Below are 19,662 nucleotides of genomic sequence, written 5' to 3' on the forward strand. Positions count from 1 at the left end.
TTTGATGGCTCAACTATGATGTTGTTCGATTTGGTCTGATTCAGTTAGATCGATTAGAGGTCAAAGGGTAAGTTGGGTCGTCGGGTTCATTACGCGAACCCCGGGTCGGATGACGGGATGATGTACGAATCCTAAGCTTAAAACGACGTCATTTTGGTGTTTAAATGAAACGAAATGAAACGACGTCGTTTTAGCTATTGACAGCTCTATAAAAGTTAAAAAAAAATTTTTTACTTCATTTCACCCTCTTTGCCCAAAAAAATATCTCTCTCTTATTTTTTTTTTTAGATCGATTTGGGGTCGGTGATCGTCTGCCGTGACGACCATGGTGGTCCTCGTCGGCGGTGAGCTTCGACCGCCTTCGTCGGTGTCAAAAAATAAAAAAAATCCCAAAATGCTCATCTTGATCCCTTGAATACAGATACAACCTCTTTTCCATCGAAAAGAAACCTAAACAACCTAGATTTGCTTTTAAAGTTTCGGTTAAACTTTTTTTATATATTATTTTTTACTTTTGATTATTTTTTATTGTTTTTTCCTCTTTTCTGTTCACAGGGAGCTCTAGGCGCTAGGTTCCTTTATATGGGGAAGATTGTGTTGATTTTTTTTTAATTTTTTTGGCAAAAAGCTTTTCCCTTTCTTTTTTTGGCAGGATATCCTCTTTCTCTTTTTTTTTGGTTCGACCAAGAGCTCTATTTATAGAGCTTCGGCAGTGCCCTGTGCTTGAGGGAGTGGCATAGGGCTAGGCATGAGGGCGCAAGTGTCACGAGTCGAGACTTAAGCTCTGAATCCGCGCGGTTCCGGGACCCGAGCATTCACCCTTCTGGCGTCCCAAATCAGCCTACCTGCCACGGTTCACACCCTTGTGAGGTATTATCCACTCTGGCCCCTCTGGCCTCACGATTTTATCCTACAAAAGGTGCCTCACAAGGTGGAGATGGTGTGAACCCTTATATACCTCAGTGACCCTCCTATTATGTTCGATGTGGGATTCAGGACTCTTTCTTAGGTCCGTGACACAAGCACGAACCCCATACCCTTTTTTTTGTCTTATCTGATAGTGATAGGGCATGATGGCTAGGGGCCAAAGCGGGGGTAGTGAACAGGGGTGGCAGTGGTGAACAGAGTATGGGTGACCAGAGGGTAGGGTATGATGGCCAGTGGGATGGGTGATCAGAGGGTAGGGTATGGTGGCCAGTGGTGTCGGGCAAGGCACCACTGCCATCAGCCCCCATTTTTGTTTTTTCTATTTTTTTGTATTTTGTATTTTGTATTTTTGTATTTTTATATTTTTTGTATTTTATATTTTTATATTTTTTTGTATTTTTGTTTAATTTAATAAAACAAAGAAAATAAAAAGGCAGGCTGGGCTTAAAGAATAAAATGGGCTTCGGGCCCAATCGAAATTAGATTTTAAGCCTAATCAAATTAAAATCGGGCCTAAAGCTCAATTGAATTGAAATCGGACTTGAAGCCCAATTGAATTGAAATCGGATATCGACCCGATAACTCGAAAATTATTAATTAAAATTTAGACAAATTTGATGTCTACATATTTATACAAAAATGATGTGTTACAATTCATGTTAATACGAAAACATATATTTTTTTAATTTTATTAAATTTATGTATAATTATTACTAAAATTTTAAGTTATGACACTTTTATATTTTATTTTTATATTATATTCATATTATATTATCTATTATATTTTAAATTATTAGATTTAATTTTAAAATAAAAAAAAAACAACCGAGTAGCTTGCTATTATTTACACCTATAATAGCAACTACCCCAATTTCTTCAAATGAAACAAGAAAAGTGAAAATAACGGGGTCACTTAGTAATTTTAAAATACTTAAACGGTGCGTTTCATGCTCGTTCTTCTAGTGAAAGGAGCCGTTGTGGGAATTTTCCTTGGAAGAACGAAAAAAAAAAAAAGAATAGAAAAAGAAAACGAAAATGAGCGATCGAGAACGAGATTGGGATTTCTATCTCCGAACCGTATCGAACAGCGCCAGAGACTCGGATTTCGCCAACGATCCAGCCTCCGATCCTTCTCTTCTTCACGCCGTGAAAAAGCTCTGCGATTTCTGTAGACAAGAGGAGAAATCCTCCGAGGACTTGATCGCTAGGGTTTACCCTCATATCAACAAACTCTTCCAACGATCCATTGCTTCCCTCTCTCAATCTGCCTCTTCAAACGGCGTTCTCTTGTTGGTTCGAATTTTCTTCTATTTTATTCATTTTTTATTTTAATTATTGAAAATTTTAGAATTACTTGAATATTTGGTGTGGAATTTTGATTAAATTAATAGTTTAATTGACTTTTTTAATGATTTTTATTATGTATTTATGTTTGATTTGGTAGTGACATTGTATTTAGCTGATGTTTGTAATAATTTCTCGTTTTATTGTTATTTTTCCCCTAAAAATAGAAGTAAATTGAATAGAAAATATGTATTTGAATTGGAAATGAGCAAATTTAAAATGTAAAGCTTTTTCGAAGATAAATCGTTCATGGGGAAAGTAAAATCATGAATTTTGTTTGAAAAAAACCTCATTTTTAATGTTTAATTCTTCAAAAGCAATTTACTTTGTAAGAAAAAGAAACAAGTCACAAAAGAGACAACAAAACAGACCCTGAGAATTTTGCTTTTTGTAAAGGCTGGTTTGAGATATGAGGCAATGATGGTATGTCTCAAAATTCAAATATTGCTGCATTGATTAGATGGCTCTAGTAAAAGTGTTTGTCTGCTATAGCATTTTAGTTTACAATATTGTTTATATCTTTTTCATTTTCGTTCTTTTGGATTTATCAATCAGGTCATTCTTCAATTTTTCCTTGATTTTGGAGAGGTGGTTTTGCATGATGCTGATCCTAGTCTGAGGACATTTTTCCGTTTATGTTTGAGCCGGTAATGATATAGAGTATCATATCAGTACCAATTTTTATGTTTATGTGGATAAAACTTTTGATAATGAGTACTTCATATTGTCAGTCGAAAGAAATTTTCTGTTCATGTTTGAGCTGGGAATGATACAGACTATAACATCAGTACTTTTTGTGATGTTATGTGGATAAAGTTAAAATCATGAATACTTTTTATTGTTTTTTCATGTTTGTCACATTAAACATAAGATAGGTTTTCAGCTAATATATCTATTTGATTTGCTTTCTTACATTGAAAATGCTTTCTTTTCTTAGAAGGTAAAAAATTAATGAACTTGAGTGGATTAAAATGAAGCATAATTATGTGTGTGTGGCATTAACTTATTGAAGTTGTGGATGGATCAGTAGTTAATCTGTTTAGTACAATGCTAAGTTACATGGGGCTGTATTCTAGCATTCACTTTATTGTGCTTATATCAAAATGCATCTTTACAAAGTTAAATTTTCTGTTTTCTTAAATTTATGCTTAGCACTATTCTAATGTTGATTACAGTGAGTTTGCAGATCCTACTGTTGCAACGGCAACTCTTGATTTTCTAAATGTAAACAAGAACAAACTTCTTATTTCTTTCCCCAACTTACTACCTCAGGTATGATGCTATGAATTATGATTTAGAAAGTTTCTGTTGATACACATGATGTTTTTAAGGTATTAAAGATGGTGAATATATATTTGTTGTTTTAAGTTTAAAAAATGGTTCTATTCTCGTGATATGGCTTTACATATATATCTATGCACACACACACACACACACACACACACACACATATATAGATACTATTATATCCTATTCGTTGGTCTTATTTGTTGTAAAATAAAAGTTACAGAATCTAAAGAATAAAATTATATGTACCTATGTAATTTTGTCCTGAAAGCTATTCTGACATCTGAGACACTAATACCCTCCGTATACTTTGTTTCTTTCAAACATGGATTAAGGCATTCACATTGATCTCAAAAAATCATATAATGGTGAAGTTAAAATGTTTAAATTTGCTTGTTCTATGGAACTACATTTTTAGTAATCCTGCTGGACTTGCTTTTTAAATTATGTTTTGAAACTCAAAAGTGCCATGTTTATTAGCTATTTATTTCCCTTTGTGATTACTTGTTACAGCTCATATTCCCGTTGCTCAATTATATATTTTGCTTACTTTTGAAATTGAAGCCTTCAAGTTGCAAAAGTAGACAGAAGATAAAATCAAGTATTTGTCGATGTGCATCTCTTGCTAATGTTCCTAATGTCTTTGTAGTTTTTCCCTTTGCTTCTGAAGCTGATTGCATGGAACGGAGAAAAGTAAGTTCTCCTATTGAAGTTTATCTCTATTTGAGATGCCTTAGTCTTTGAATGTTTGATGATATGGTCTATTGTCTGACTGGAGATAGCCTGCTTTTAGTTTGGTCTTATCTCCACTTCTTGAAGAACTTTTATAAGTAATAAACAGGCTAAACTGATTCTAATAAATGACATAAGAGTTTAATGGGAATTATTATATCCCTATGATGTGGCTTACAGAATAAACAGTTAACCAGAGTATGTTATAAATGATTTGTTTTCAAGAGATATTGAAGTGGAAATGTACCACTAATGGTCATGTGACTGCTTTGCAGATTAGAAAAGCCATTTCTCAAGGTTGTTCTGGGACTGGTCTCACCTGGGTCATTTCTCCCTCTATTTCCATCTTTAGTGGACTTGCCAAGTGAGTTTATTGTCTGGGCTTCTCAGCTGACTATATTGTCCTGTTGTCTGCACTTTTCTCATACACTCTTTTATCTCATTTTGTATTTTAAAACTTTATTTACATTCTTTCTAATCACTCTTTAACAAAAATAGATAATGGATTGTCAATATGGTATTTTTTGTTTCCTTTTTCTGTTTCTTGTTCTATGTGCATTCAGCTGTTGTGTTGAACAATGAAGCGGATTTTTCTTATTGCTTTATAAACTAATTGTGCTGTCTGACTTTTGTTTATCTGCATTAGTCTTGGTTGTGGCATTGGAAAAGGTAGAACGAAGCTCAGGGTCACTAATAGGAAGCAGTATAGCTTCAATCCAGAAGAGTACGGCTCCTGAGGTTATATTTGGACTTTATAAATTACGTATGTTCTAAGTAAAAACTCATTTTGTAGTGCAAATAATAACACTCACTTTTAATTACACAGATGCTACTTGCACTCATGGATGAGGCTTATACTGGTTCTACCATTGGGGATGGAGGGGGAGACTCTGAGTCCGAGGATAGCAGTACAATAGATGTGGCTGATCCTCTTTTTCTTGAACTTCTTAAGGATGAAAATGATGGCCTCGCTGTATGTTTTTCCATTTTTAAAACTCCATTTTATAATTAGACATGCATGTATAAACCTGGTATTGCTGGAGGAAATCATAGTTGTGCAACAACTACAGGATTTTTTGTCTTTCTGAATTTGAATCTAAAAATATACTCTTGTAGACTTTTTTTATTTGTTTATTTTTAAGTTGTTCTTTTGCACTAGATCAACTATTTTTAATTTTTTATCAATGCAGGTAAAAGTAACACATTACATCTTTTCTAAATTAAGGCTAGCTTACTGTTGTCTTTAGTATTGTAATATTACCTCACTCTTCCACTACTAAAATATCATAATTTGAAGCTATATTGTGTCTATGCCTAGGTTAAACCTAGTTCATTTTTAGATTACTAATTTCCCCTTGTGTGGTTGTTTAAAATTAGTTGACAGCTTGTTTGATTGTTTCAGGAACGCCCCTGGACTTCTCCTGCAGTTGCTGCGGTGCTACAGGCTGCAATAACTAGCCCTCAGTCTGATAGATTGAAGCAGATACTTAATATGGCACCTCGGCTTCTTGATTTGTATTTTACTATAGCTTTGCGTGATGCAAATAATTGTATGTTTTATGTTATTTTGAATCCTTTCAATATCTTTTTTAGTGTATGTATAACTTTATCTACAGAATGTAGCTTTTATTAAAAGATAGATAACGTGCCCTGTGTCTTAGTGTTACTTTGTTTTCTTGCCTCTCTTTTGCAGCATTAATCTGTGCTTTAATTCCCATTCTGATGACAAGAAATTCCACGTTGTTTCCTGACAAGAACTATATGTATGAGGTGCATATATATTTTCAAAAATTAAAGTTCCTATATTTTATTTCTTGTTGGACATTGCCGAGTGGTTTTGATATTATCTAAACATGCTGTAATACTCCATTTGATCCTTCCTAGCAATCTCAATGAGTTATATTAATTATTTAGGTCCATACAAATATGCTTATGTTAGATAAAGAAAAGGGTTACAATCATCCTATTTTTGTGTGAATTCAAATTTTCTGCATGTATATCCCCATGATATGGTACAACAGTTTAAATGCTGAGATTAGAATGGCTTGTGTTTCTGACTAGTTATATCTTTGCAGGTTCGCAGAAGGCTCCTAGAATTCATGCTTGCAGCATTTCAGCGTTCTCCAGAATTTATAGCACTCTTGAAGGTATTCATCATACAAATTTTGTTCATGTATTTTACTATGTGTCAGATACCAATTTGTAAAAGGATCTCCATTAATGGTGACTACATAGATGTCTTGAAGGATTGTGAGACCTGTATCCTTTTTTATAATTATGCTGGGACTTTATTTTGGGCAAATTTTATTGTTTTTAACTTCTGCAGAAGCCAATAATTGACAGACTTGGGGAAGCATATGACAGTCCAGAAAAGGTCAGATAATTGTGTCCTTTTTATTTCGGGCAAATAGTTCCATACTTTAAGTCAAGGATCTAATTTTGTATGTATTACATTGTATAGACAGAAATGGCATTACAATTGTGTTGGGCTGTTGGAGAGCATGGTGGGGGTGGCGGATCTCACAAAGATGCAGCTAGGGAACTCTTTGAAAGTCTAGAGCTACTTTTGTATGAAAATCTTTCATTTAGGTAACATTTTGATAGCTCCATTTTTCTGTTTTCTAAGAAAATTTCCTTCTAATGTTTGTTATCATATGCTGAATTCTATCTTGGTTTCGGAAGTCGTCTAGGCCTCAGGCAGGATTCTGCTGTCAATTCTGACAATAGGAGTATCAGAAAGTCATCGCAGTCAAGGCTTCTATGTTTTGTTATCACAGCTATCGCAAAGCTTGCCACATATCACTGTGAACTTTTGCCAAGGGCCCGTGTAGCCTTGGGCAAGGTTGTCTGACTTCAATTTTCTGTAAAGGAGATGAATTCTATTATGTATGTTTGCCTAACCATTATCTATTACCATGTTCAGGTTGCTCGATCTCGCTTATCAGATTCAAGGGTTTGGACGCGAGCTAATGATTATTTGGGGTTAATGAATGAGCCTGCCATTTGTTTGTCCATCTTGGGGCCTTCCCAACATTCACATGGACACATGCACCCAGGCACCGTCAACTGGAACGAAGGAGGCACAAAAATGATTGCACATATTCCGTTTTACGTTCTTGGTGAACAGGAAGGTAAAAGACTTTGCCACTTCCGGTCCTACTCTTCCCCTCCCCCTTCTGCTTTTCATCAGGTGAAGTCAATAGGGTTCGGCTCTCCTCCAATACAATCTTCTGTTAACTTCATTGTTTCCGCTTCAGGTCCACCCTTCCATGATTTTTCATTTTCAGATATCCTTCCGCGAAGATGATACGACGACGTTATCCTATAGAAAGGTATCTCTGGAGTTCCTAATTTTATTGGAGTTTCCAGTTTAGAGAATTTATCATTCCTTTTTTTTTTTTTTTTGTTGATTATGGGTTTTACTGTGCATTAGACCGATAAAGTACTGATATCATACAACATAAATGGTCTATTAATTTTATTGGTGTTGATTGATGAAATTCTGCTGTTATCTAAGAAAAAATGGATCGGAAGAGCTCCATCAGTACTACTATGGAGTATATTAATTCTTCATCAGCCTATGATTATAGTACAATTTGAATGAAAAGTGGCAACTTAGCCAAACTGACAACAGGAAGAAACCATTAATTGGACATGCCAATATATAGCTATTCAATGTTTAAATTAAATTTGATAATTCAAAACATGATAATAAAATACAAAAATGTTACGAAAAAAGACTCATTTAAAATTTTAATAAAATTAAAAAATGTTTCCTACTTAAAATTTGTCATTACCATAAAAAAATTTATTTAAAAAAAAAACAAACGTGAAAAAGACTCAAATGCAAGGTCAATCTCAATATTGCATAAATAAAGTCAACTTCTATACCTTTTTATATAAAACAAAAAATATAATTTCATAAATGAGGATTAATTAAAAAATTACCAATCATAAATTGACAAATATTTATGAATCCTTGCAAATAAATAAAAAATTAATTAAAAAAAGCAACTAATCATAAATTAACGAATGTCAATAAATTAAGATTTCAATAGTATTGATAACGGACGGTCATTTATTAGTACACCAATAATAATGCCAAGTTTGATAAAAAAAAATTTCAATATTTTTATTTATCAAGTGTTATATTTATTTATTAAATTAATAATATCAACATTCATAATTGTCAAGTTAACATGCGTTTGATTCTTATAAAATCACCAATGAAGATGGACATTTAAAATTTTTGACATAAATTACATTCATCCTTATTAAAGGATTTATTTAATTATCTTTACTAATGCGCCATCAAAATATCATTTTATAATGGACCGATTAATTATTAATTTAATTAAAATTATTAAATGTAATTTATATTTATTTAAAATTATTATATACTACTCATAATATAAATTTATCATAAAAAATTAACTGTTTTGATAATATCATCACTCTTTTAATATGCAAAATAAACAAAAGTCCAAAGTACGTCGTATCGTAAACTAAAAATTCTTACCCTTTAAAATTTTTTAAACCCTTACAGTATAACTTTTTTTCATTCCTAAATCTTAGACATATCACTAATTTAAGCTTGGAAATATGTCCAAAAAATCAATTCCGGCACGTTCTAATAGTATTTTTTTAGTACAAATCCCAACTATCTTTTATATGATTATCAAATTATTTCGTTATAGTTAAGAGTAATAACGATTTGATTCAGATCAAATTCAATTTAATTTTTTAAATATTATATAATATTATAAAAATTTAAAATTTAATTTGAATTGAAATCGAATTTTTATTTGATTCAAATTGAATCAAATTAAATTTTATTGATTTGATTTGGTTTGATTTATCAATTTTTATTTTTAATTATTATTTTAATATAAAATTTTAATATATTTAAGTAAATTTTGATATAAAATTATTAATTTTATTTTATAAAATTTAAAATATATATAAAAATTAATATATGTAATTTCATTCAATTAGATTTATTTTTTATTTTTTATTTTTCGATTTGAAATCTGATTTAAATTTAACATATATTTTAATATATAAATTTAATTTAAATTAAATAAAAAAATAAATTCAAATTAAATCAAACATTATAATTCCAAATAATTTTTGATTTTTTTAATTTTTTACCTCTATCCAACACCTTAAAAATACAATAACAGCAAGCAATCTGCCATTAAAAATATAAAAAAAAAATGTTGAAAATTAAAATATTCAGACAGATTTTTTTACCCAGTTTCCCATTATCCTTCGTGGCAATTTAAAAGGACAACTCTCCGATTTATCCGCACTGTAAAGCCTGTGATCAACCACAGTCGATTACGCCTTTGCTCGGCTCTCACCTTTGCACTTTGAAAAGGCTCTTTCTCCATTGCCAGCTCTCTTGGGATTTATAAAACTTATTTTTCATCTATCTGTGAAATCTGATTTCGAGTGATTAATCGTAGGAATGATTTCTTCAAGCAAGATCAGATCCGTCGATTTCTACAGGTTCAGATCTCCCATTTCTCTTTCGATTCATCGCATTTTTTCTTAAAATTTTCTGATAATTGACGAAACAAACTTAAGTTCGAAATTTTGATGGATCTAAGCATTTTATAAGCAATAACTAATCTCTATTTGCTATATTTAGATTCAAAATTTGTTTATTTATTCATTTCCGTTTGAATAATTTTGGAGAAATTCTTGTTTGATTACTAAAGTTTTGATCGTAATTTGGTGAATAAGCTTTAATTCTTGCTTAAGGTTATTGAGGTTTAATGCAAAGCTGAAACTTGGGTTTTTTTTTTGGTTTAGAGTTTCTGTTTTATGGTTAGATTAGACCCGGCAATCTACGATATAATACGGTGACAGGAAACATGATAGGAATAAAGGATACACACGGTTTAAAATTTTAGCAATGACTATATATGGGTTTAATAAAACTAAAAAAACACATTTCACATTTTTGTGCCGACACCGATTGTAACATGCAATTTCAGTATTTTACGTAACATAAATATACAAATTGCCAGTTCTAGGTTAAATAATGTTAGCATAAAGATAATCTTTCAGTTCTCTTTACAGGAAAATCCCTAGAGATTTGACAGAGGCATCATTATCCGGTGCAGGGTTATCCATAGTAGCAGCATTGGCTATGGTGTTTTTATTTGGAATGGTATGTAGCCTTTCTATTTAGTCCAACTTCAGTTTGATTTGATGCGCTTGGCTTCCAGCATTTATCCAACATCTTTTTTTATCTTACTAGTTATTTATCCAGCATACAGCATTTATCCAACATGAGAGAGGGCCATTTGAGATGGTTTGGACATGTGAAACATAGACCTATTTGTGCACTAGCTAGGAGAGGTGACCTTCTAGATTTAGGAGAGAGCAATAGTTCTAGAGGCAAACCACAAAAGACGTGGATGCAAGTAATAAAAAATGATATGAGGGTCAAGGAAGTTGATGAAAAGGTTGTTGCGGATAGAAATGAGTAGCGCAAGAAGATTCGAAACTATGACCTAACATGATTCTTTTTTGGCCTTTCATACAGCCAACCCCAGAGTTATGGGATATAAGGCTTAGTTTGTTGTTGTTGTTGTTGTAGTTATTTCCATTTCCTTTTCTTTTATCTGATGATACTTCTTGGGTTCATTGTAGTTTAGGAAGAATGAAGCCGCTGCCTTGCAATGAAAGCAGTGTTCCTCTTCTCCCATTGTAATATGTGATATTTATTTTGCAGGAATTGAATAATTATTTAGCTGTCAGCACCTCTACATCTGTTATTGTAGACAATAGTTCTGATGGGGACTTTTTACGCATTGATTTTAATATCAGGTGCATTCATTTTCTGTAGCGATGTTATTGTGTTATGTTTTCATTTGGTTGCAAAGCCTTTTCATAGTAGTCTTGAGCTTTATGTGGCAGTCTCTTACCATAAAATCTTGATGTTGGATCCTGAAGTAAGATCTGTTTTTGTCATTTATCTTTATGGTTTTATCATATTTATGTCATTTATTAAGGACAGTAGGAATAAGTTGAGTTAATCATTGTTCTGTTAAAAATAGACTTGAACTTTGATTGGCATCATCTTGTTGCCTGTTACAGTTTTTGTCTGATCATGTATCATCAAGTAAATAAAAGAAAAAAGGGAATTGAGTATATCTAGCTGTTTGTAAATGCCGTTTATGCATTAACTTGGCTGAGTCTTGGCATGCATTCTGATTCTAGCTGATTGTTGCTAATATGATTGAAGGTCCAGGCAAACTTCATGTCAAACTAGAAGCAGAGGGCTTTTTACTTTGTAGATTGTGCATGTAGTTATATAGGCTATTACTGCATATGTTTATTTATGCATTGATAGATACACTGGTGGAATGGAAAGGAGTGGCTTGCAATGTATTGAATTTTAGGTATTGAGAAGATGACTGATACTTCAGTTTCTTGCTTGATCTTATATTTGGTCTCAATTGAACTTAGCATGAAAAGAGATCCCCCATGCGATAAGGCTGCAAACTCTATTGCAATATTCTTACTTGACTAGCAAGTAAACAATGAGATTACATATTGGTTGTTAGGGTACTTTATGCTGCCTTTGAGATTTTGATACAGATTTTATTTTAAAAATGTTGGGTTCACATTGCTACATTCCAATCAACATCCAGTTAAGCATTAACCCATTCATTTATTTGAATGTACTTCTATGGGTTTTCTTCAAAGCTGTAATATGTTGCTAAACTGTCAGTGATCTTAATATGTATGTGTCTTTTCATTTCTGCAATATCCTTCAACAAAGTTTGTGCTTTATTTTAATGATAAATAATTATTAGGCCATCTGACTATTCCAATTGATTTCCAGTTTTCCAGCGCTCTCATGTGAGTTTGCATCTGTTGACGTCAGTGATGTCTTGGGAACTGTAAGTTTCTATCATCGGATGTGTTTCATCTGCTTAATTTTGTTGAAAAAGAAAACTTATGCTTTTGTTTAGCGCTAAATCATTTAAGAAGATGGTCCTTGCCTTGCTCTGAAGTGTTTTGCTAGCTGCGAGCTTAACAATGCACGTCAAGTGCCTGGCATAGATTTTAGATGGGCTATATCTTTGTTGCCTATCTTTTTTGACATTTATCTGATACTATTTTTGATGCTAAAGAAAATAAATACACCACACTTTTTTATGCCTGGATATTGTGTTAACATTTGCCTGTCAATAATTTTTCGCACTCCATTCTTCAAGATGCCTGGATGTTTTTCCTGGATGGCATTTTACAGTGTAAATTTTGGTCCATATGACTAAATTTGTGTCTTCTGTTTTCAGAACAGGTTGAATATAACAAAAACAATCCGAAAGTTTTCTATAGATAAACATTTAAGACCCACTGGTGCTGAGTTTCATTCTGGTCCTGTTCCTCATTTCATTAAGCATGAAGATGAAGTTGATGAACAAACTGTTGAGGGTTCTGTACCATTAAATGGTGTTAGTTTTGACAGACTTTCACATGAGTAAGTGGATCAATTCAAACTTGCAAGCGATTTAATTTTGTGTGTATTATGTTCCCAGTATGGAGCTTTCTTTGTTAAATGCCAATTTTGGTGATACCACTATTTACTTGTTTAAATGGTTTTTTGTAGGTATCCAATTTTGGTTGTTAACTTTTATGCTCCTTGGTGCTACTGGAGTACTCGCCTGGTAATCTACTATTAGCATATATGATCTTTGTCTTGGAAGATTCTTGCTGAAAGCATTATTGTCTAGCTCTCTAGCTCTGTAAAGCTGTTATTATACATAGCTTATGTTATACTGATATAGTTGCCAGATCTTCTTTTTTAACTAACTCATTTTGTGACTTTATGTACTTCATTTATATTTTAATAACCCTCTATTAAAAAAATTTTTTTTTTGGATAAGTGAGCATTTTAATAACCTTCTAATGTGCTCTGTGATTTGATATTTTCTGTAGTAGGACCTTAGTTTGTGTTTTGTATTGTTTAGTTCTTGTTCCTTTTTTGAACTGTTTAAAGATTATATTGGAGCTTAAACTGTACCTTTTTACCACTTAGAGCTTGGGGTGGCTTCTTCACTTGGCAGTATCCTCACCATGTTTCTTTTGGGTTTCAGAAACCATCATGGGAGAAAGCTGCCAAGATAATAAAAGAAAGGTCTGAGCATACATCATTTCTCTTCCATCAAATAAATTTGTAAATAGTTTCTTGATTTAGCAATGAATTTTGCACCCTTGCTTTTTACAGATATGATCCAGAAACAGATGGGCGTATTCTTATGGCAAAAGTTGATTGCACTGAAGAAGTTGACTTGTGCAGGAGGTATTTCTTTGTTTCATGTTTTATCATATGTAAATTGGTGCTTTCTTGTTTGAGAATATGATTATATGTCAGTATTTGACCACTAACCATATTGATACATTTCGATCTCTTTGACGTTGCAGATAGATCTAAATATTTATCACTTCATATATTTAAACAACGCTTTCTTGATTCTAATATAGAATTATTTTCGAAATGTTGCATCTTTTTCTTTCTTTCTCTCCTTTATTTTCTGGTTATTAATTAGTATTGTGGTCACTTGTTCTGTGGTCTTTTTCATACAGGCATCACATTCAAGGGTATCCGTCCATTCGAATTTTTCGTAAAGGCAGTGATGTGAGGTAACCCTTATGTTAATGGCTTAATACTTTCCCCCTACTTCCTCACATTGTCTTTCTTTATGTCGTTCATTACTCAACAAATTATGTGAAACTCATATATGTACTATGTTTTCAGGCATATTTGTAACCTTCCACTTTCCTTTGATCACTGACTAGAGGATTATTACTTTCTTCTAGGCTATTTATTGCTGCTAAACTTTCTGTATTTGTGCAATGTGGATTCACCTTGTTGTCTGACTTGTATGTGTTTCAGGGAGGACCATGGACACCATGAACATGAATCTTATTATGGAGATCGGGATACAGAATCCTTGGTTAAGGTACAATTAAAATTAGTTTTGAATTGGCCATTTGTGTTTATAGATCATTTGTGAAATCTTATAAGATAAAGGTGCATGCCCGATCTAATGCAATTGTCTGTTTCTTCCAGATGATGGAAGGATTAGTTGCTCCTATTCCAGTGGAGAACCAGAGGCTGGCTTTAGAGGATAAATCCAATGCAACAAAAAGACCGGCACCTTTGACAGGAGGATGTAGAGTTGAAGGATATGTGCGTGTAAAGAAGGTGATAAATACGATCCTAGATTAAATTCTGACTGGTGGACTTATTTTACTTGTAATTTGTTTGTTCAATCATTTATGTTTACCCTTCAGCTAAATGAGCCATGCAAATGTTAGTTATATCATCCCTTTGTTCTCTAAGTTGGCCAATTCAGAATTGTTTTTCATTTTATACCTTAAAGTGTTAAGTTTGACTTGCACCTTGCAGGTTCCAGGCAACCTTATCGTATCTGCTCACTCAGGAGCCCATTCTTTTGATGCTTCTCAAATGAACATGTCCCATGTCATAAACCATCTTTCATTTGGTAAAACGATTTCACCTCGGGTACTGACTGATGTGAAGCGATTAATACCTTATCTTGGTAGAAGCCATGACAGGTTGAATGGTCGATCATTCATTAATCACCGGGATTTAGATGCAAATGTTACTGTAAGTTTGTTCTTTCATATGATCCTTTCTGTTCAATTCCTTGTTTTACTTTTTCAAGTCCCATGGTGTTTGACCTTGAATGTTTTCTGTATGCCTTTTTTTTTTTTTCAAAGCAATTGGTGATGCTTTTACTTCTGTGACCGAGTAAGATATGCATAGACCTTGGTCGACAATAAAGAATAATTCTGTTCTAAGAATTTCTTTGTGATATAAAATCTACCTAACAAATTCTCGATTAAATAATTTGATAATTGGTGAAGTGTGTGGAGTCTGTGCTAATTAACAAAATTAAATGTGAGGGTCTCTAGTAGAGATTATGGCAATTGCTACGTTAGGAAAACCATGTTTGAGATTAGGGGTATAAGCGAACTTTATTATGCTTGTGATTTGTTTGTTTAATTAATGAACCATGAATTGTTATTTGTGATTATTTGTTAAGTTTAATAAACGAACAAAAACCGATTCTATTTATAAACTATTCGTGAACACTGTATTCATTTTCACCTTATTCGAGATTTCAGTTCCGGCTACAAACACATGAATAATTGTATCCAAAAAAAGAAGGGAATGCCTTGTAATAAAATATTATATCTGCTTAAATGCTGGTTTGGTTTTTTGAAATGTTTAAAACTCTTAATTTACGAGCTTCACCTTTCTTAATTGCATTTTCAGATAGAACATTACCTTCAAGTGGTCAAAACAGAGGTGGTTACAAGAAGATCTTCTCGTGCACATACATTAATCGAGGAATATGAGTACACATCGCATAGCAGTCTGTCACAGAGCATATACATACCCGTTGTGAAATTTCATTTTGAGTTATCTCCGATGCAGGTTATTCTTCTAACTATTTAATTATATTTGAGACGGTTATACCTTGCATTCTTTTTTTTCTTACCATTAATTCGAACAAATTTCTTTTCATTTCGTACTCAGGTTTTAATAACAGAAAACTCAAAATCGTTTTCTCACTTTCTTACCAATGTCTGTGCTATAATCGGAGGTGTTTTCACGGTTAGTAATCTTACCACCCCTCTCTAATCCAGGAGCATTTCACTTACAATTATTTTTACTACAATATTACAATTATCCAATCACAATGAAGAATTATTTGGGATCAATCAGTTATAAGTATGGGTTCCATATGAAACTTTGATGGATCCCATAGAATCCGGAATTGTGATTTGTTAATTATGCTGGAATTGTGATTTGTTCATTATACTACAATGATTGTAGGTGATATGCTTCTTAACCGGTGCATTTCACGTACAATACTTTTACTACAATATTACAATTATCCAATCACGTTAAGAAATTATGAATGGGTCCACCACTTATAATTGTGAGTTTTATATAAAATTTGATAACAATACATAATTTTGAATTGTGATTGGTTAATTGTATTGCAATAATTATAAGTGATATGTTCCCTAACCTTTTCTTTTTCTTTCAAATTTATCTTTTAGTAAACAGAAATGCTTTACCGGCAAATCTTGTTCATCGATTGCAGGTTGCTGGGATTTTGGATTCAATTTTTCACAATACAATTAGGCTGATGAAAAAAGTAGAATTAGGCAAAAATTTTTGATAGACAGGAAAACAAAATTGAAAAGAATTCTATTTGGTCACGATAATTTTAAGAAAACATAGTCGAAATGTAGCTCTTTTTCATGTAAAATGAAGCCCTAGAATTTTATTTCCCATTCTAGTTGCTGTGGTAGGAAATGATTTCAGTTTAGTCTTGCACTTTTTCAATCCAAGAACTTGTATCTTCTTTCTCATTTATGCAAAATGGAGACATTCTTTTACAACATTAATTTACAATACGAAAATTAGTAAAAAAAAATAAAACATGAAAATGACAATTTGAAATTTTAGTAAAAGTTGTAAATGAGTTTGGTAAAAATAAAAAAAAAAATGTTTCATATTTGACGTGTTGATACGAATTATGATATAATAATTTTTGTGTTTTATATGTTTTTTATTTAAAATTAATATGAATATGCGAATTGTTAGATTTAACGATAAATAAAAAAGAAATCCGTATCCACACCGTATAAAATCGATTTATTTCTCTGTTTACAAACAAGCACACCAAATGCTATACAACAAACAGCTCATTCCTTAATTTTGGACAACTGATTAAACGCAGGCCGAGGGGAATCAAAGGACGAAATATGTTCAAAAAAATTGAAAAAAAATAGGAAAAGGGAAGAATTCCAATTCATGATGGAAATCTTCCCTTTAAAACCCTAAAAGAAAAGTTGAAGCAACAAATGCTGCAGCAGAAGCAGCCACACCAATGAAGACCGAAGAGACTGTATTTGATGAATTAGGGTTGGTTTCTGCGATGCTTGAAGAACGGTTGCTTCTATCAGCCAAGACAACAACCACCAACTTCTCATTCTTTTGACAGTTCTCTTGCTTTCCACTGATGAAGTAGAAAGGCCCTGAATGGCTCAATGTGAAAACACTGTGTCCATCTGTGTAGTTTGAGATTGGTTCTTCTACTCTGCAGTTGTTGTAGTCCTCCATTGTTACATGAAGCACTGAATCTTTGTTTGGTGTGTAGATGAACACTACAGCATGTCACACACAAAAATTGAATGAAAACAAAGTTAAATCTATGAGGAATATAGTTTCTATCTAGCTTTTTATGTATTTGATTAGTTTCTATGAACATGAAATAAAATTCGGATTTGAACTCAGAAACTTATCTAAAGTGATTCATGTAGAGTAGATTTAATAATCTAAATCATAACATAATGATACGATACGAATATAAAATACAAATGTGACAATTTAAAATTTTAACAATAATTTTATATAGATTTAATAAAATAAAAAAATATATTTTATATTTTTTTGCTGACATGAATTGTGATATATTTTTATGTAAAACATAATACGAATATATAAATTTTAATATTTTACACGATATAAATACATGAATTACTAAGTCTAATGCATAGTCTATCCTTAACAAATGGCATACAACGGGTTTGGGATTCAAATCCCTGTATCTGCGACCATTTGTTTTATCCCTATACTACGATTTTTTTTGTAAAAATAATAATAATATTCGGACTACACGTTTTGGAAAACTTATAGGCTATAGCGATTATGATTAGGTTATTTGCATTAAAATTTTATAGATTTGTATTTGATATACCGTTAATGTACCAACAACTTACAAAGGGAGTCTCCAATCTGAAATCTGTTTTTTTCTGCCCACTGGTTGTAAGTTTCAGCATTGTTGCCATTGTGAAGACCCCAGTTCACTGTGAATTCTCTTGCATAAACCTCCTGAATCATCAGCAGCATGAAACAAAAGAGCCCTAATACATGAAAAGCTTTGCTTTGATAATCTGATCTGAAAATGGAGTTTGCCATTGAAAAAAAAAAAAAAAAACTGAAAGCTGAAAGCTGAATTGAAACTTGGGTGATACAAAAGGGTTGGCAACAATGGATGCCAGGACCAAGGTTTTTGTAGGCCAACTTGAATGAAAACTTTACAGACTGTGGCAGAGAAGCTTTTGGTTCTTTCCCATATTCTCTTCTTTCTTTGGATTTCTTGGCTCATGGCGCAAAGCATAAATGTTCACCTTATTATAGTTTATAAGAGAACTTGAATCTTTTCTGTTAATTGCTTTTTTGTGGGTTTATGCTTTGCTTGATCATAAACAAGGATATTCATGTACTTTGGACTAAACCAAGACATTGCAATTTTAGGTAATGTTTGGTTTTAGAAATTAGAGCTATTTTTTATTTTTATTTTTTTAAAAAATAAAAAATATGATTGAAAACGTGTTTGGTAATTAAAAATGAAAACAACATTTGTAAAAAACAAAAATAAAAATAAGTTGAAATATAAAAAAAAAAAGTTTTCAATTATGAAAATAAAAGATGTACATGACTTTTTTCCTCAAATTTTGCAAGTTATCATATTCAAATACTATTTAATATCATTAATTAATATATACATATATTATATTTATAATTAAATGACATTAATAATAATATTATTGAATATTTTATTTATTTCTTTATTTTTACATTTTAGAAAACAATTTTTATTTTTATTTATCAAATACATTTTTTAGAAAACAAAAAATAGAAAATAAAAACTATTTTCTAGAAAATGAAAATAAAAAATATTTTTTATATTTATAATTAAGTATATTTGTATATATCTACATGTAAATTACAAAAATTATCGTGTTTTAATTTATATTGATATATCAAATATAAAACATATTTTTTTATTTTTATCAAACCTTTATAAGAGTTTTGTTAGGGGTGAGAAAAAAATTAAAAAATCCACAAAATCGATTTAAAATTGTTCAATTTTTTTCTTATTTCGTTCGGAACAAATTTAGATATTAAATGTATATATTAAATTTGGATCGAGAGGTAAAAAATAAAAAAAAGCATCGAATTGAACAGAATTATATTTTTTATTAATTTATATATATATATATATTAAATTTTTATAAAATAAAAATAATAATTTATATCAAAAATTTTTTATATATATTAAAATTTTATATTAAAATCATATATGAAAAAACAAATTTCAAAAACCAATAAACCTTAGATCGGATCGAATCGTATAAAAAGTTGATTTGAATTTTAAAAATTTATAATATTATGTAATATTCAAAAAAATTAAATCAAATACGATTTGATTTGAACCGTTATCACTCTTAATTTTT

At 31.5% G+C, this 19,662-nt stretch overlaps 3 protein-coding genes across 5 annotated transcripts; 2 read left to right on the plus strand and 1 right to left on the minus strand.

Annotated features, from left to right (window-relative positions):
- Nucleotides 1-1,919: 1,919 nt before the first annotated feature.
- Nucleotides 1,920-10,468, plus strand: LOC111289085 (uncharacterized). Of its 3 annotated transcripts, XR_016341568.1 has the most exons (17): nucleotides 1,920-2,220; nucleotides 2,827-2,918; nucleotides 3,447-3,543; nucleotides 4,208-4,251; nucleotides 4,566-4,654; nucleotides 4,937-5,028; nucleotides 5,117-5,263; nucleotides 5,693-5,840; nucleotides 5,984-6,060; nucleotides 6,366-6,437; nucleotides 6,617-6,664; nucleotides 6,752-6,879; nucleotides 6,973-7,132; nucleotides 7,214-7,421; nucleotides 7,548-7,622; nucleotides 9,759-9,801; nucleotides 10,378-10,468. XR_016341568.1 is itself a non-coding variant. In XM_022879941.2 (15 exons), the coding sequence occupies exons 1-15, from the start codon at nucleotides 1,963-1,965 to the stop codon at nucleotides 7,595-7,597; spliced, it is 1,710 nt and encodes a 569-aa protein (XP_022735676.1). In that variant the 5' UTR covers nucleotides 1,920-1,962; the 3' UTR covers nucleotides 7,598-7,790. The 3 variants fall into 3 exon arrangements, 2 of the variants coding, with proteins under 2 accessions (XP_022735676.1, XP_089615774.1); XM_022879941.2 differs by lacking the exons at nucleotides 9,759-9,801; nucleotides 10,378-10,468 and having other exon boundaries at nucleotides 7,548-7,790; XM_089759648.1 differs by lacking the exons at nucleotides 2,827-2,918; nucleotides 9,759-9,801; nucleotides 10,378-10,468 and having other exon boundaries at nucleotides 1,920-2,216; nucleotides 7,548-7,790.
- On the plus strand, nucleotides 9,542-16,758 carry LOC111289086 (protein disulfide-isomerase 5-3-like). The gene is made up of 15 exons (XM_022879944.2): nucleotides 9,542-9,801; nucleotides 10,378-10,468; nucleotides 11,036-11,130; nucleotides 12,152-12,209; nucleotides 12,609-12,793; nucleotides 12,923-12,980; nucleotides 13,410-13,450; nucleotides 13,541-13,615; nucleotides 13,900-13,956; nucleotides 14,210-14,276; nucleotides 14,387-14,521; nucleotides 14,726-14,947; nucleotides 15,620-15,781; nucleotides 15,884-15,961; nucleotides 16,458-16,758. Exons 1-15 carry the CDS (start codon nucleotides 9,761-9,763, stop codon nucleotides 16,533-16,535), a joined length of 1,443 nt encoding a protein of 480 aa, XP_022735679.2. The 5' UTR covers nucleotides 9,542-9,760; the 3' UTR covers nucleotides 16,536-16,758.
- A 341-nt stretch (nucleotides 16,759-17,099) lies between these two features.
- On the minus strand, nucleotides 17,100-18,533 carry LOC111289087 (early nodulin-like protein 9). Its single transcript, XM_022879946.2, has 2 exons — nucleotides 18,142-18,533; nucleotides 17,100-17,526 (listed from the first exon to the last, which is right to left on the minus strand). Exons 1-2 carry the CDS (start codon nucleotides 18,338-18,340, stop codon nucleotides 17,192-17,194), a joined length of 534 nt encoding a protein of 177 aa, XP_022735681.1. The 5' UTR covers nucleotides 18,341-18,533; the 3' UTR covers nucleotides 17,100-17,191.
- Nucleotides 18,534-19,662: the final 1,129 nt, after the last annotated feature.

Source organism: Durio zibethinus, chromosome 4 (assembly GCF_047325235.1).
Source record: "Durio zibethinus cultivar Kanyao isolate XHJ-2024 chromosome 4, ASM4732523v1, whole genome shotgun sequence".
NCBI classification, from domain to species: Eukaryota; Viridiplantae; Streptophyta; class Magnoliopsida; order Malvales; family Malvaceae; genus Durio; species Durio zibethinus.